The following is a 13,245-nucleotide window of genomic DNA, read 5'->3' as shown; positions in this document are numbered from 1 at the left end:
GTTTCGGCCGGCCAGCCGCATTTCTAGGCCAGTTTATGGCTGGCACTGGAGTTTACCAAAATCACACAATCCCCCGGGATTTGTCTTAGTGCGTGGTAGTTATTTGTTCAACCATTCCATTCGTTGAAGGCTTTGCAAATAATTCAATTTGGGAAATCTATTTGAGGCAAAAGATTTTGACGAAAGCGGTTTATTTTTGGAAACATCTATAAACATGAAATCTAAGAAAATGGAAAAAGTAATACTTCTACAAAATATATCAAAAGTACTATCGCTTAGATTTGAAATTTTAGTTTTTATTCATGGTTGAACTACATTACTCATACGCCCCGTTGTTCGAACATTCGCATCACACACTTAAGGGTCTTATAGTTTTATAAAGAAATATTCTATAATGCTTGTGTTTGGTCATGTGAAGCCTCAATCTGAAAACTGAGAACGAAAACCCATTTGAATGTCGGGAGGGTCCACATTTTCTGCAGACATTTTCGATTAAAATGCGTTGCATACTTTTATGCGCATATTCTCACAATCAGTCACTCTCTTACACAAACAAACATACACATACTGTGATTTCCATCAAGGACTTCCGCCAAGCCCACTTCACCAGAACAAATAATTAAGTTTTTCTCTAATTTTTTTTGGTTATGTTCTCGTAGTTGGTCTCGGCTCTTTCTGGGCCGTTTCTGGGCCCCCACTCCACGACACGTACCTCTCAATGGGTAAAAACTTTTTGCATTTTATGTCCTGTGCCCACTAGCCCCAGTCCTCATCCCGCAACCATCAACAGCCTCGGTGGCACACATCCATATACAAACAAAGAACGGTGCATAAAATGTTTGTAAGTGACGTTGAAATTGAGACACTTGTCGCTTAATTGTTTTTCGAGTTTCCACACATAAAAAAGGGGAAGGCAACCAAAGAAGTAACTTCATCTGCCCACTTTTCCTGCAAGCTCTCTGCCAGCTATTGTTGTTTTTGCTGCCTGCCCTGAGACGTGCTAGGGAAATTGAAAAAGGTTTTGCCTTTTGCCTTTTTTTAAGGGGGGAGAATCACTTACAGTCCCCGGATCCGGCATTGGATCTGTTCTGTTTGCTCGACTTCTTAGACTCCTGCGTTGTGTCTGTGAGGGCGTGGCTATGGGCAGAATTGCATTCGCCTGTGGTTACTTGTCTGCAGATTATTTTAAGTAATTATCAAGCGATTTGCGTAAAGGTCTCAAGAGCTCTCAACTTCTGAAGAGGTCTCTGATGACGACGCCGAGATGCCAAGGGGATGGGCGTGAATTAAACATGTAAATTTAAACAGCTAAGTGGAAGACAGTTGCATGTAATTGCGGTGGAATAGTGCCAGGGCAAAAAGGGTATAAAAACTTTTATATTCCAGGGCGATGAAAGGATGCAATTAAATTCCAGTTAGGAAATGTTGTTTCAGCCATTCTAAGATACCTATAGTACTGTGGTACTCTATAATTACCAGTTTCCATTTCGTAGATATATCCCAAGTACTTCAAGCTTTTTTACAATTTTTTTTCATATTCTCCCTTTATTTTATCGTTTCATTATTTATTTTTTAATTTAAGTTACATTAGTCTTTGCTAACAGCATAAAGAGATGGTTTTATTTATGTAATACCATATCTTTATGCTGTTTTGTACACTTTTCAACAGCCTCTGGACGACAAGGAACGCAGCTCTGTGGAACATAGAAGAAGGTTGGAAAGTGGCTACCACAGCTGCCAGTGTAAACCATTTCCGGTAGACAAGGACCCATGGGACCGCATCGCAGCTTATAGGAAATACAACAGATCCTGTCCATTTTGATTTTTTTCAGTTGCACACAATGTTATCCTCCATAAATTCTGAGGTGAGGACATTTAGCTGTAGCGAGTGTTGAACGATCCACGGTCGGCTGACTTACCTAAACACAGAACATTTAATACAATTTCGTGTGGTTTGCGGAATCTATTTCATTTTGGAAAGGGAGGAGACTGAGTGACTGACTATTTGGCTGTCAAGCTGTGACATTAAAGGGTGAGCCTACTGGGTAGAGCTCTGCCTTGGAGTTGGCCTGTTGCCTGCCGTATGTACAACATATTACGACCATAATTAATACTAAATTCCCCAAAATGGCAACGGACAACTGTCAGCTGCAAAATCATTTGCGGCCAAGGAGCAAGTGCAGAGTATGGTGAGCCCTGTTTTTGTTCCCTGTCTTGTCTTCACTCAAAAAAATCCAGTCTAAAATTAAGTATAGCATTCATATTAACAAACACTTTACTTAAAGAAAAAGATAGTATTTACAATTATTTAAATTTTATAGTATATATTAGGTATTTTATTGTACACCTATTTATATTTCAGTGTAGACTCCAAGTCACTCATCTCATGGCTTTGAGCCGTGTTCGTCCAAGGACTGAAACTGCAGCTGACTTATGCGTTGCGTCGTTCTGCAGAAAATTATAAAATGTTGCCCTGCCGCATTTTCCACACATCGCACAAGTCATGTCCTGCAGGCTTCTCCGTTCGCCATAAACCGATGTGTCCTGCTGCATTAATTTTCTTTTTTACGACTCGTAATCAAATTAGCAAAAACCAAGAAGAATTAAGGTCACATCTTGCAGATGGAATTTCAGGAGCATTCAAAAGAAAAGCTTTTAATCGGGAAGAAAACTAATAATTCATTGAAGACTATAATTTAAGCAAATAGTAGAAAATTAACATTGAGTGGTACCTTCCTAATACTGACGATTGACATTGATCCAGGTTCTATACCTAATTCTGATTACCTAAGAAAATGTGCTTTGGAGGATAATTCTATACCGCAGGATCAAACGCACTAATTGAAGGGGTCTTTCCTTGCTGCAGGGGATATATGCTTACCTCCTCTCCCTCGTAATCTTGCAATTTCCTCAATCAATATATCGCATCACTGTTGGGGAGAAACCGAAATTTCAAGTCCCTGCCCCACCGCATAACCCACCCGGCCACGTTGCAATCGAGTTGGGTTGCGGAGCCGCAAATAGACAAGCACTCCTTCCAGTTGAGTCACCAGGATTTTGGACTAAAGGAGGGGCATACGCACTGGCGTTTTGGCCATAATTGGCTGCCTCGAGTACATGCGTGTGCTTGTGGGTATGCGTATGAGCTGTCTGACGTTTATGATTGTGGCAAACAAAGGCTACGATGACTGCACTTGAAATTGATAATTATGTTGCGCAATATTTGTGCACCGACCGCATCGTATCATTGTTTGCCTCACGATTTATTCTATTCATTCACAAATAAATTAAATAAAACACTGATTACTATTGGATGGACTCAGGGAATGCCTAAGCTATGACAAAACATATTATGAAAGTTTCTTTTGGTAAGCAAATGCCAGAAACATTTAAATCAAAGTAATCTACTTTTTTTTTATTAAAGGTTAATTTTCTGTCAAAATCTATTAACCTAAGAATTGTGAGGTTTTCAATATTTTCCACGCACTTCGGTTACGAAACATCCAGTGGCTTTGGAGACCATCCATTTGGCAAAAGCATGGCTGCAAAAATGGTATCAAATACATGACATTTGGCCAACCGTTGTGGGGTTGGCCTCCCTTGGCCAGTCCTCCGTTTTGGCTGAAACTAAACAGTACAAACAGGGCTGTCAACAACTGCAACATTTACCGCATGTCCACGTCCAGCTCGGAGCAGGATGGCAGGATGTTGTGGTTTCCAAGGGCAGCCATACCGCATCCCCTGCCCGGATTAGCCTCTTAGTGGAACAAGAGAGGCGTCCAGTACACCCCCACTCTGCCACGAACCTTTTCCTAATTGATTAAATGCATTTTATGCAATGCCCGCCCAGTTTTTGTGGGCGAAGTTAATAAAAAAAAAAACGAAAAACTTTGGGGTAGTATAAAAATATATTTTGTTTATTGACGGAGTATATTTGTATGTTTGAAGGATGGGGCCTTCTTTTCAATCTTGTATGGATCTTGTGGGATCTATCAAGGGTGTTCAGGATAGGTTGTACGATAAGGGGACATTAGAGTATGTTAGTCTTCTGCTGTTGGGTTTCTCTGTGTTGGATGGCTTTTGCACTAGAACTACTTTGTGATTGGGTTTGGGATCTTTCAGGATAGCTTGTACGAGTAGTTGTTGGGAATTTAATCGAGGAACTTTGAACGTTGTCAAGTTGGCTTTGGCATCATAATTTAGTTTTTAGATTGTTTCTTGCTTCAATACTTAAGGATCTTCCACGATAGCTTGTACGAGTAGTTGTTGGAAACTAGGTTTGGGATATTTATTGATCTTATTAAATTATGATCAACCTTTAAAATTATTATTAGGAAATTAAATTAGGAAGTATTTTTTCTTTAAAATATTTCAACTTACCCAGTGTATTGTTTTTTTAGTTTTAGATACAAAAGTCTTTTTGTTTAATTTGTTTGTAATGAAAATTACAGCCTGAAATTCGGACACCTATCGATTATAGTCTTTCAAGAGCCGACTCATAAATTAGAATTTGCATGCGATATCTATTTTTACTATGGGAACCAATTCCTTCTTTTTTCTTTGGAACCATTTCTGCAGCATTTGGGACGGAATTTATGAGTTGACTAATTTTATATGAGTTTCCACAAAAAACACACGAATTTTTCTCCAAATCAAATAAGTTTTTTGCCATTTTCAGAACGATTTTGCCAAATAAATAAAAAGGTTGAACCAATTTAAATATTTTTTCTTCGGCTTTATTTGGGCAAAGCAATTCAATAATTTATTGCCCAAAAATATCTATCTGTATTTGCGATAACAGCTGCTGCAAATATTTAATCAAAACGCTACAATTTAAAGGGAGCCAAAAATGTCCAATAAAAAAGGAAAACAAACAGAAAATTGTGTGACAAACGGCAGCCGACTCTCCTGCGAAAAAAGTGAGTCCCGAGGGGTGGCAATGGTAACTGTATTATCACCTCAAATGTGTGTAATAAAGTGCCGAGGAGGCCTCTGACACAATGAACTTTTTTCCCCATTCCCCATCCTCCGACCCATAGGAGAGGAGAGAAAATAACCGAAGGGTAGCATATGACAATGGGTAGCGGCTACACCCAAAACCCTGAATCAAAAACCCCCGCCATAACAAAGGCCCAAGCCAATGGAGTTATCATTGGGACCCAGACAAGCGAACAGACGGCGGCTGGGGACCATCAGACACATGCGCAAATAAATAAATTACACTTGGGCGGTGGAGTCATCTACTTAGTCCCCACAGGTGGAGGACAACCTCCTAAATAAGCACTTCAACGCAAAAAATAAATAAAATGATGCTGGCCTAACTTCAAGCTAAAGTCTTAAAGACAATCACACTCATATAAATCTGTTATATTTTTAAAAACGAAAAACATTGCCAACATTGCGTTGGCATTGCCATTATTTTAGTCTGTTTGAAACTTAGCTTGCTTGGGAAAACTGTTCATAGAATTAAAAAATTATATTCAAACACACAAGAGCACAGAAAATCTGAATTAATTATTGCCCAGTCATGTCCAAGCCCACCACTATTAAAGATGCCCTTACTAAGTGGGAGGACCAAAACAAACAGGAGGCGGCCACTGCCACGGAAATAGGGTTGCAGTTTCGCTACCCACCCATTGAAAAGATGGACAACACCCTCAGCTCTCTGACCGAATGCCAAAGGTTAAGCCTCTCCTCGAATATGATCGAGAAGATCTCTGGAATTGCAGGAATGAAGAACTTGAGGGTCCTGAGCCTGGCCAGAAACAACCTAAAAACTCTAAACGGCATTGAGGTTCTGGCCGACACGCTTGAAGAGCTGTGGGTCAGCTATAACAACATCGAGAAGATCAAGCCCCTCGAGTCGATGAAGGCCATCAAGGTGTTCTACATATCCTTCAACCTCATCAAGGACTGGGCCGAGTTCATGCGCATCGCCGTGCCCCCGAATCTGGGCGAGATCACCTTCGTGGGCAACCCCCTGAACGAGAATATGGATCCTGCGGTTTTCGTAGCCGACGCTGTGCGTCGTCTGCCCAATTTGAAGAAGCTGGACGGGGAGCCAGTCATTCGTTAGTTGGAGATGTTTTCAACAACAGCAAAAAACAGAGGCCTGGTAATCCTAGCACCTTGTAAACCGAACAGAAAAATTCTAAAAACCAGAATTCCATTGACGTGACCTCTGTGTGTATTCAATTTTTTGCATTTCTTATTGCCAATGCCTAGACAGAGTTTTCCAATTTTCAAAGCGTTGTTGATGCTGCTGATGAGCTCCATTGTTTTGCCTGACCATGTTTTCCCTAGACTTTTATCTCACCCCTTTGAAAAATGTAGGGGGCTTTCATTTCACTCGAATAAACTCAGCATCTATATGAAGAAAAATATATCAATTTGTTCTCAATAAAAATCTATTTAAATTATTCATTAAATAGCTGAGCAACTGAGCTCCAATCTAATGGTTCGCTATTTTTATTTTAGAAAAAAACCTTAGTTAATAAATTTTGATTATAGTGTAAACCACCTACACAATGCCCACTACTTTGTTTTAGTTTACAACCATGGACAAGCTTAAACTCTTGTCTTCCTAGTCCTGCATTGTCCGAATATTTTTAAGTCAGAAGCAAGAAGGGAGAAAATGGGAAAAGCTAGAATTGGTAGGAAGCGAAGTTTATATACCCTTGTAGTATAACTGATATATTGTAGGATAATATGAATATGAAAAGTTTCCTTTTTGTCCAAACTTTGAGACCATTGAGCATTGACCAAACTTGAACATTGAGACTTAATTATTTCTATATATTCAGTGGAATCTTTTATGGTATAAAACTAAAACGATTAAAATAAAAATTTTGGTCGTTTTTTGACCAAAATCATGATGTTACCCCTATAAAAAATTGCGAAAATGGGGTAAGATTTTAGTTGACCAGTTTTTGATGCAGAATTATCCTACTAAGAGATCTATGATCGGGAAGGTATACCATTCATCGATATGACAATTATTTTCCGAGTTATGGATATTTTCCTGAAAAAAATCCCGCCAGAAAACCCTGTTGACCAAGCTAAGAACAAGATGGCCCAAATCGTTTCTTTTGAGACACTTCCTAGCCGATATTTTAGTTATTTTTTATCGGATTTGGAAAAGGATTACCATTCACTAATCAGGAAACTCATTGGCTTAAATCTGCATCAAAACATCACCCCAATCGAGAAATCAAATTTTTGTCGTTTTTTGGCCAAAATCATAGGGGTAACCCTATGAAAAATTGCGAAAATCGGGTAAGATTTTAGTTGGCCAGGTTTTGATGCAGAATTATTCTACTAGGAGTTCTAAGACCGGGAAGGTATATCATTCATCGATAGGATAATTATTTTCCGAGTTATGGATATTTTCCTGAAAAAAATCCAGCCGGAAAACATTATTGACCAAGCTAAGAACAGGATGTCCAAAATGATTACCTTTGGGACACTTCCTAGCACATAGTTTGGTCATTTTTTATCGGATTTGGAAAAGGATTACCATTTACTTATCGGGAAACTCATGTCCTTCAGTCTGCATCAAAACATCCCTAAAATCGAAAAATACAAGTTTTGGTCGTTTTTTGGCCAAAATCATGATGTTACCCCTATGAAAAATTGCGAAAAGGGGGTAAGATTTTTAAACACAGATGAAAAACATGATGTTTAAACACAGGATGAAGGCAATTATCTTGACACTTTTTATCTTGAATAAACGTTGACCGATACTTGTCGGATAAAAGATTTTTATACCTTCCGGATCTTAGATTTCAAAATTGTATCATTCCCAATCAAAGTCGGGAAAGCGACAACTATTTTCCAAAACTGGAAGTAACTGGAACTTTTTTCCAGTAATACCATGAAAATTAAAAAAAAGGTGTCTAAATAAATGCCACATAATTTAACAAGTGGATGAGATCGCTGAAAGTTGGTACGCATTTACTTTACATCATAAGGCAACAAGTTTTGTCCAATTTTTTTCACAAAATTCAACAAAAATTCCGAGTTTTCTATTTGCCTAAATAATTCAGGCAATTGGATTTATTTCAATCAACATATTCAGTCAGCATAACTCACATAATCCATCAGCAAACATCAATGCATTTTTATACCTAAACAAAAGCCAACAGGAAAACACGGAAAAGTGAAAACAATTGGACCCGTAGAGTCTCATAAGTTGACTTGGCTGTTCTCACTCTATTTGTTTTCTGTGCATAAATAATCAACTATGTCAATGGAGGGGGCTGGCAGACAAAAAAACAAATAGTCAGACAGAGATTTTTGGCAAACAAACAACTAAACAAAATATATGAGTATGTGAATATTCTGTCAGACAGGCCGAAGGACACCAGATAAAAACGTTGAACAAAATCATAAAAACAGCAGCCAAATTTCTGCCAAACCATAAGCAAACCAAACCCAATAAAGCCAATTGCCAGACACGAAAGTTTAATGAGACTTTTATGTCTTTTCGATTTAACAGCTTCTCTATTATGGTTGTGCTTGTTGTTGCTTTGGCTCTTTTGCTGCTGCTGTTGTTATTTGATAAACAATAATATTAATGTAAACATGAAGGCCGGGCGTAGTTCGACATTTTGGCAGACAACCAGCAAACGAGACTATTGTACAATTGGTTGCACACAAAAATATTTTCTGTCAGCCAAACGAAACGCTTGGCTGATTAGATGGGGAGGGATTACAAACAAACATTTGGAAAAGCTTTAAGATTAGTTGAATTTTCGTAGAACTAAAATTTGAACCATCAATGAAAATCAATCTTTCATCGCTGAGACTTAAAAATTTTCTAAAAATGTATTTAAGTACTATTATTTACAAAAAACTAATGCTTTTTCGCTTTGTGTTTTGGAACCTTTGGTGAACCCTTGATCTTTTTTATAACTAGCCGAAAAACAAATCTTACGGCAAGGAATATGGCCAAGAGCGTGCCAACAATAATAACATATATATCCAAATTATTGGCGGCTATGAAGCTCATGTGCACAACTGGACTTTGCAGATGGGGGGCTCCATGGTGGCGAATTACGTAGTTCACCCAGTACACTAGAGTATCCCGAGCACTCAGCGGGCGATCGCGGTATAATTCGGAGAACTTTTTAACTGCTATGGTATATTTGGGATTCTCCAGCACCTCCTTGATGCCCGCGGCAAAGGACTCCTCCTCCAGGTTGACCAAGCTTTCAATCACACCAAAGCCCTGCAGCTTCATGTCAGCAGCATTACCGGGCTGGTCTCCGAAAACTGGCAGGGCCAACATGGGTTTTCCGTGGTACTGGGCTTCGGTGACACTGCCCTTTCCGGCGTGGGTTATGAACATCTTGATGTTGGGATGCGCCAGGATGTCGTCCTGGGGAAGCCACTTGGCGAAGAGAATGTTCTCCGACTTGCCGGGCAGATTTTCAAGATCGTCCCACTTCCAAATGACCTTCTGCTTCAGTTTCGAGAGCACATTGAACATCTTCTTCACCGAATCTTGTTTCAGATGAGCTCCTTTCAGATTTGAGCCCAAACTCAGAAGGATGGCCCCATGGGGAGTGTCAGTGAGAAAATCCTGCAAGTTCTGGGGCAAGGGATCTGGCTGATCCTTGACCTGTATGCCCCCCACCTCAATCACTGCGGGCACATTGGGCCTAATAGGTCCTTCGCTGATTCCGTGAGAGGAAAAGAATATAAGGGAAATATTTTTTGCCAATTCCCCATAAGCGGGAAGAGTAGGATCATCCTGATACATGTCCCTGAAAAAGATATTCTTTAATTGTGAAAAGCTAGAGTCTATAATTAATTTTCTCACCTGTATGTCTTTTCGTTGTTGTACTCAATAATGGACATAAATGCAAAGTGCCCCAAGGCACCCAAAAGGTTGGCAAAACGCTTGCCAATACCCATTACTTCGCCTGCTTTGATTGTCGTAGTCATTGCCGGCACATAGGAGAGTTCTCTGGGGTTGGCCAAGATGTGGCCCAGAAAGTTTGGGGGATTGGAGAGAGCTAACACAAGTGGCACCTTCAGCCTGTGCGCCAAAGTGAAGTGGAAGCTGCTCATAAAATATCCTACAATGACCAGATCGATCTTATTGTCCTTGTTTTCGTAGAGATCCTTAACCAGCTGGTGATCCATAACCTTGGCAGTCTTGGAAAAGGCACTGCTCATTTTTCCCACTCGTTGGAGCATTTGCAAAAACGGGTTAGTGTTATCTGTCTTGGCCGAGTCAGCAAAAACGGAATTGAAGGCCTGCTTTTCATCCTCCGAAAGGGGCACTTGGATGTGGGTGATATTCTTCGGCAGGAACGGCGGCTTCAGGGCAGTCACCACTGTAACATTGTGGCCGCTTTCGGCCAAAATTCGGGCCATGGACATCTGGATAACCAAGTGGGAGGGACTCAGGCTGGCAAAAAGACCCACGATGTTGGCCCCATGGGTAGTGGCCACCAGGCACAAGGCCACAATGGCCACAAAATTTCTAATCGCGGCCATGTGTTTTCTTCAACTGTTACTCGCAAACTACTTTGATAAACTACTGGGCCTGTGGATTTTAAATGTTCCAGAATTTCTGATAAGCACAATCAGACATGTCTAGCAACTAAATAGTACGATTTTTACTCACTTACTCATTATCAATAAGAAAAAATTGCTCCGAAAAGATAAGAATCCGGAGCAAACACTATTTTACTCTCTTAAATTCTAGCGACAATTTAAATTCATAAGCAATGATGACTGTTTTTATTTGAATTTTTTAATCACACATTCAGTTGGTATCTTCAAATATTCCCACGCTTATCAGAATGACTTTTAATTATAGATTATAGCTGTCTGCAAACAACTTATGTGGAACTCTCTTAGGGTTCCTGTTAAAAAAATGACCACAATCTAGAAGGTCGATAATCTCTTTACTGATAAAGAATATAACTAGCAGAGAATTATATTTTTCTTTTTTTTGTATAGCTATGTTCTGTTTATTAATTGACAGACAAAACGCGTCACTTTATTTTATAGATTTCACAATTAATAATAAATTAATATTAATTTTTCAATGTCTGTATACGTCTATATGCTCAAAAAATATGCCATTTATTCATGATCAGAGAGAAAAGAATAAAATTTATAAATATCCAGTGAGGAAAGTCAATAAATTCTGTGTATCATTATATACTGATGCCAGATAGAAAGATCCATTCTGCTGGGGTGTGTCGATTAGGACCAAAATTTTTCAATATATATTTTTAATATAGAGAAGATCGTGAATGTAATAAAGAATTTAATAAAATTTTTAAGTTTTTATGTGAACCACAGCGTCGATTTTAACTTAAGCTAATTGCACCTTTTTTGTTAAAAACACCTCTGGGTAAGTAATGGTTTTTTCCAAACATCCTTTCGTTTTAAAAAATATATTTTTGTTGCCAAATGCCGAAGGGTGCCGTTTGAGGGTGTGTGCTTGTGAAAGCTTATACAAAATTTACGTTGCAAGTTTGTGTGGCTAGGCTCTGTCGTGTTGTTCTGGTCGTTGGCAACTCTGGCAATGACAACACCGAACCGAACTACAACACTCCTCTTACCAAAACTATCTCGCATGTACACACATACCAACACGGTGGGTCGGTGGGTGTGCGAAATTTCAAGTGGTTTTTGCGCTGTGGTTGCGCAATCGTTCGTTCGGTTTGCTCTGAGCTGGGTTTCATTTTTTTACACTCCTTCCTACACTTGCTGTGGTCAAGGGCTGTGTCGGTGTTGCCAAGTGTTGCCGTATATTCTAAATATGTCGGTTCGCCCCTGTTGGCCAGCCAGTTGTTGGGCCATCGGTCGGTGGCAAAACTTAAAAGTGGCCAAAACGACAGTTAAACGGCAGAATGGTCGAAAAGGCCACTTGGCAACCTAAACGTGTGATTTATGCCCCAATGATGATAAGAGACAATTGCAAAGGGAGTAAAAAAAACCGGAGAGTTACCAGACGGCAAACCGAGTTCAAAAGGACCAAAGTTAAAGGTTTTTTTTCCACCTTTACACAGGTGTGCTTACATGTAGGGTAGATAATTTAGTTCTTTAAAGCAGGATTTCTAATTTTTAGAAAAAAATTATTTGGAAAGTTTTTATCTATGAGCCCATTGTAGCATTATTTATTCAAGGTTACTTGTCTGAAAATGGAAAAACTTTAAGATACTTAAAGCTCGCACAATACGCCAGTAATACTCTTTTTCTAACAGAGATTCGCATTCACATCTTGTGCCTGTCAAAGGAGCATAAATCTATTCAAAGTCTTTGCGAAAAATCCAGACAAATGCCAGAGATTACAAAAAGATTTCGGCCCACATGATGCATGGGGCCTCAACCGGAGAAGGAACCTACATATGTATGTATGTGTACATGTGGGCCCGAGTGTGTTGGCCTATCTGGCACCACAAACGTAACCGCCCAACGCACACAAAAACAATTAAAGCCTGATTAATAGTGCAGCGCACATTCGGTTGCTTTTCCACCTTTCGCCAAGTTCCCTTGGCCCTAAAAACCCCCCAAAACTCAGACTGCCATTCATGCTGAGTTATGACTTTTGCTGGCTGTTTAGCATACTTTTAGGCTCCTGACATTGTTCTCATGCCAAGATATGGATGTACATAAGTGTGTGTGGCCAACCCCGCGCATAAGTCAAATTGTTGTTAATTTCACAGAGTTAACCCTTAAACCAAAATAGCAGCAGCGACATAACATAAATTCATTCCCGTCCGTCTCTCCGTTCCCTATGCCATCCCGTCATCCCGCCAACTTTTTATCCTGCAACATAGTATAAATCATTAAATTTAATGTTTCCCAGGAGATCAATGAACATGACCGCGAATTATACTGGAGCGTGCTTTCAGGCGCATAAAAAGATTTCCCAACATAAAATGCATTTAACTCGAAAAAAAATCTGCATAAAAAGTTTCTGGCTTGGAGTTGCATTTTGTGCGGGTGGTTGAGTGTCTGTCTCACTTTACGGGATGCCAAAAGGGCAGCAACTCTTTAAACAAATTAAAAAAATATGGTAATGATATTGTGTTGCATGACTGATTGTCTAGACTATAAATTTATTGCACTGTTGTAAGTATTTCTATTAAAGTATCAGGATGATGCAAAGTTTTCCTGCATAAGTCTTATTCCTCAGGGTTTGAAAACTTGTTATTAATTGAAATATAATATTAAAAAATAAAGAATAATATTCCCTACCATTTTACTAACTAAACA

General features: G+C 39.3%; 3 protein-coding genes and 2 long non-coding RNA genes across 5 annotated transcripts in view; 3 read left to right on the top strand and 2 right to left on the bottom strand.

The window, feature by feature from the left end:
• Positions 1-2,049: 2,049 nt before the first annotated feature.
• Positions 2,050-3,902, top strand: LOC138925942 (uncharacterized). The gene is made up of 3 exons (XR_011442194.1): positions 2,050-2,189; positions 2,363-3,368; positions 3,425-3,902. It is a non-coding gene; the product is annotated as an uncharacterized lncRNA (long non-coding RNA).
• Positions 3,903-4,158: 256 nt separating this feature from the next.
• LOC138925943 (uncharacterized) lies at positions 4,159-4,473 on the bottom strand. The gene is made up of 2 exons (XR_011442195.1): positions 4,381-4,473; positions 4,159-4,316 (listed from the first exon to the last, which is right to left on the bottom strand). It is a non-coding gene; the product is annotated as an uncharacterized lncRNA (long non-coding RNA).
• Positions 4,474-5,418: 945 nt separating this feature from the next.
• LOC108125347 (dynein axonemal light chain 1) lies at positions 5,419-6,383 on the top strand. The gene has a single exon (XM_017241478.3). It carries the CDS (start codon positions 5,528-5,530, stop codon positions 6,074-6,076), a length of 549 nt encoding a protein of 182 aa, XP_017096967.2. The 5' UTR covers positions 5,419-5,527; the 3' UTR covers positions 6,077-6,383.
• A 2,418-nt stretch (positions 6,384-8,801) lies between these two features.
• LOC108125301 (UDP-glycosyltransferase UGT5-like) lies at positions 8,802-10,521 on the bottom strand. Its single transcript, XM_017241430.3, has 2 exons — positions 9,824-10,521; positions 8,802-9,767 (listed from the first exon to the last, which is right to left on the bottom strand). The coding sequence occupies exons 1-2, from the start codon at positions 10,504-10,506 to the stop codon at positions 8,855-8,857; spliced, it is 1,596 nt and encodes a 531-aa protein (XP_017096919.2). The 5' UTR covers positions 10,507-10,521; the 3' UTR covers positions 8,802-8,854.
• An 833-nt stretch (positions 10,522-11,354) lies between these two features.
• Positions 11,355-13,245, top strand: part of beat-Ic (beaten path Ic) — a 54,850-nt gene continuing 52,959 nt past the window's right edge. The window contains exon 1 of the mRNA XM_070277718.1: positions 11,355-11,374. The gene's annotated coding sequence lies outside the window, so the exon portion shown is untranslated. The remainder of the gene's footprint in view (positions 11,375-13,245) is intronic.

Source organism: Drosophila bipectinata, chromosome 2L (assembly GCF_030179905.1).
Source record: "Drosophila bipectinata strain 14024-0381.07 chromosome 2L, DbipHiC1v2, whole genome shotgun sequence".
Taxonomy (NCBI): Eukaryota; Metazoa; Arthropoda; class Insecta; order Diptera; family Drosophilidae; genus Drosophila; species Drosophila bipectinata.
This window is presented reverse-complemented; position numbering and strand designations above follow the sequence as displayed.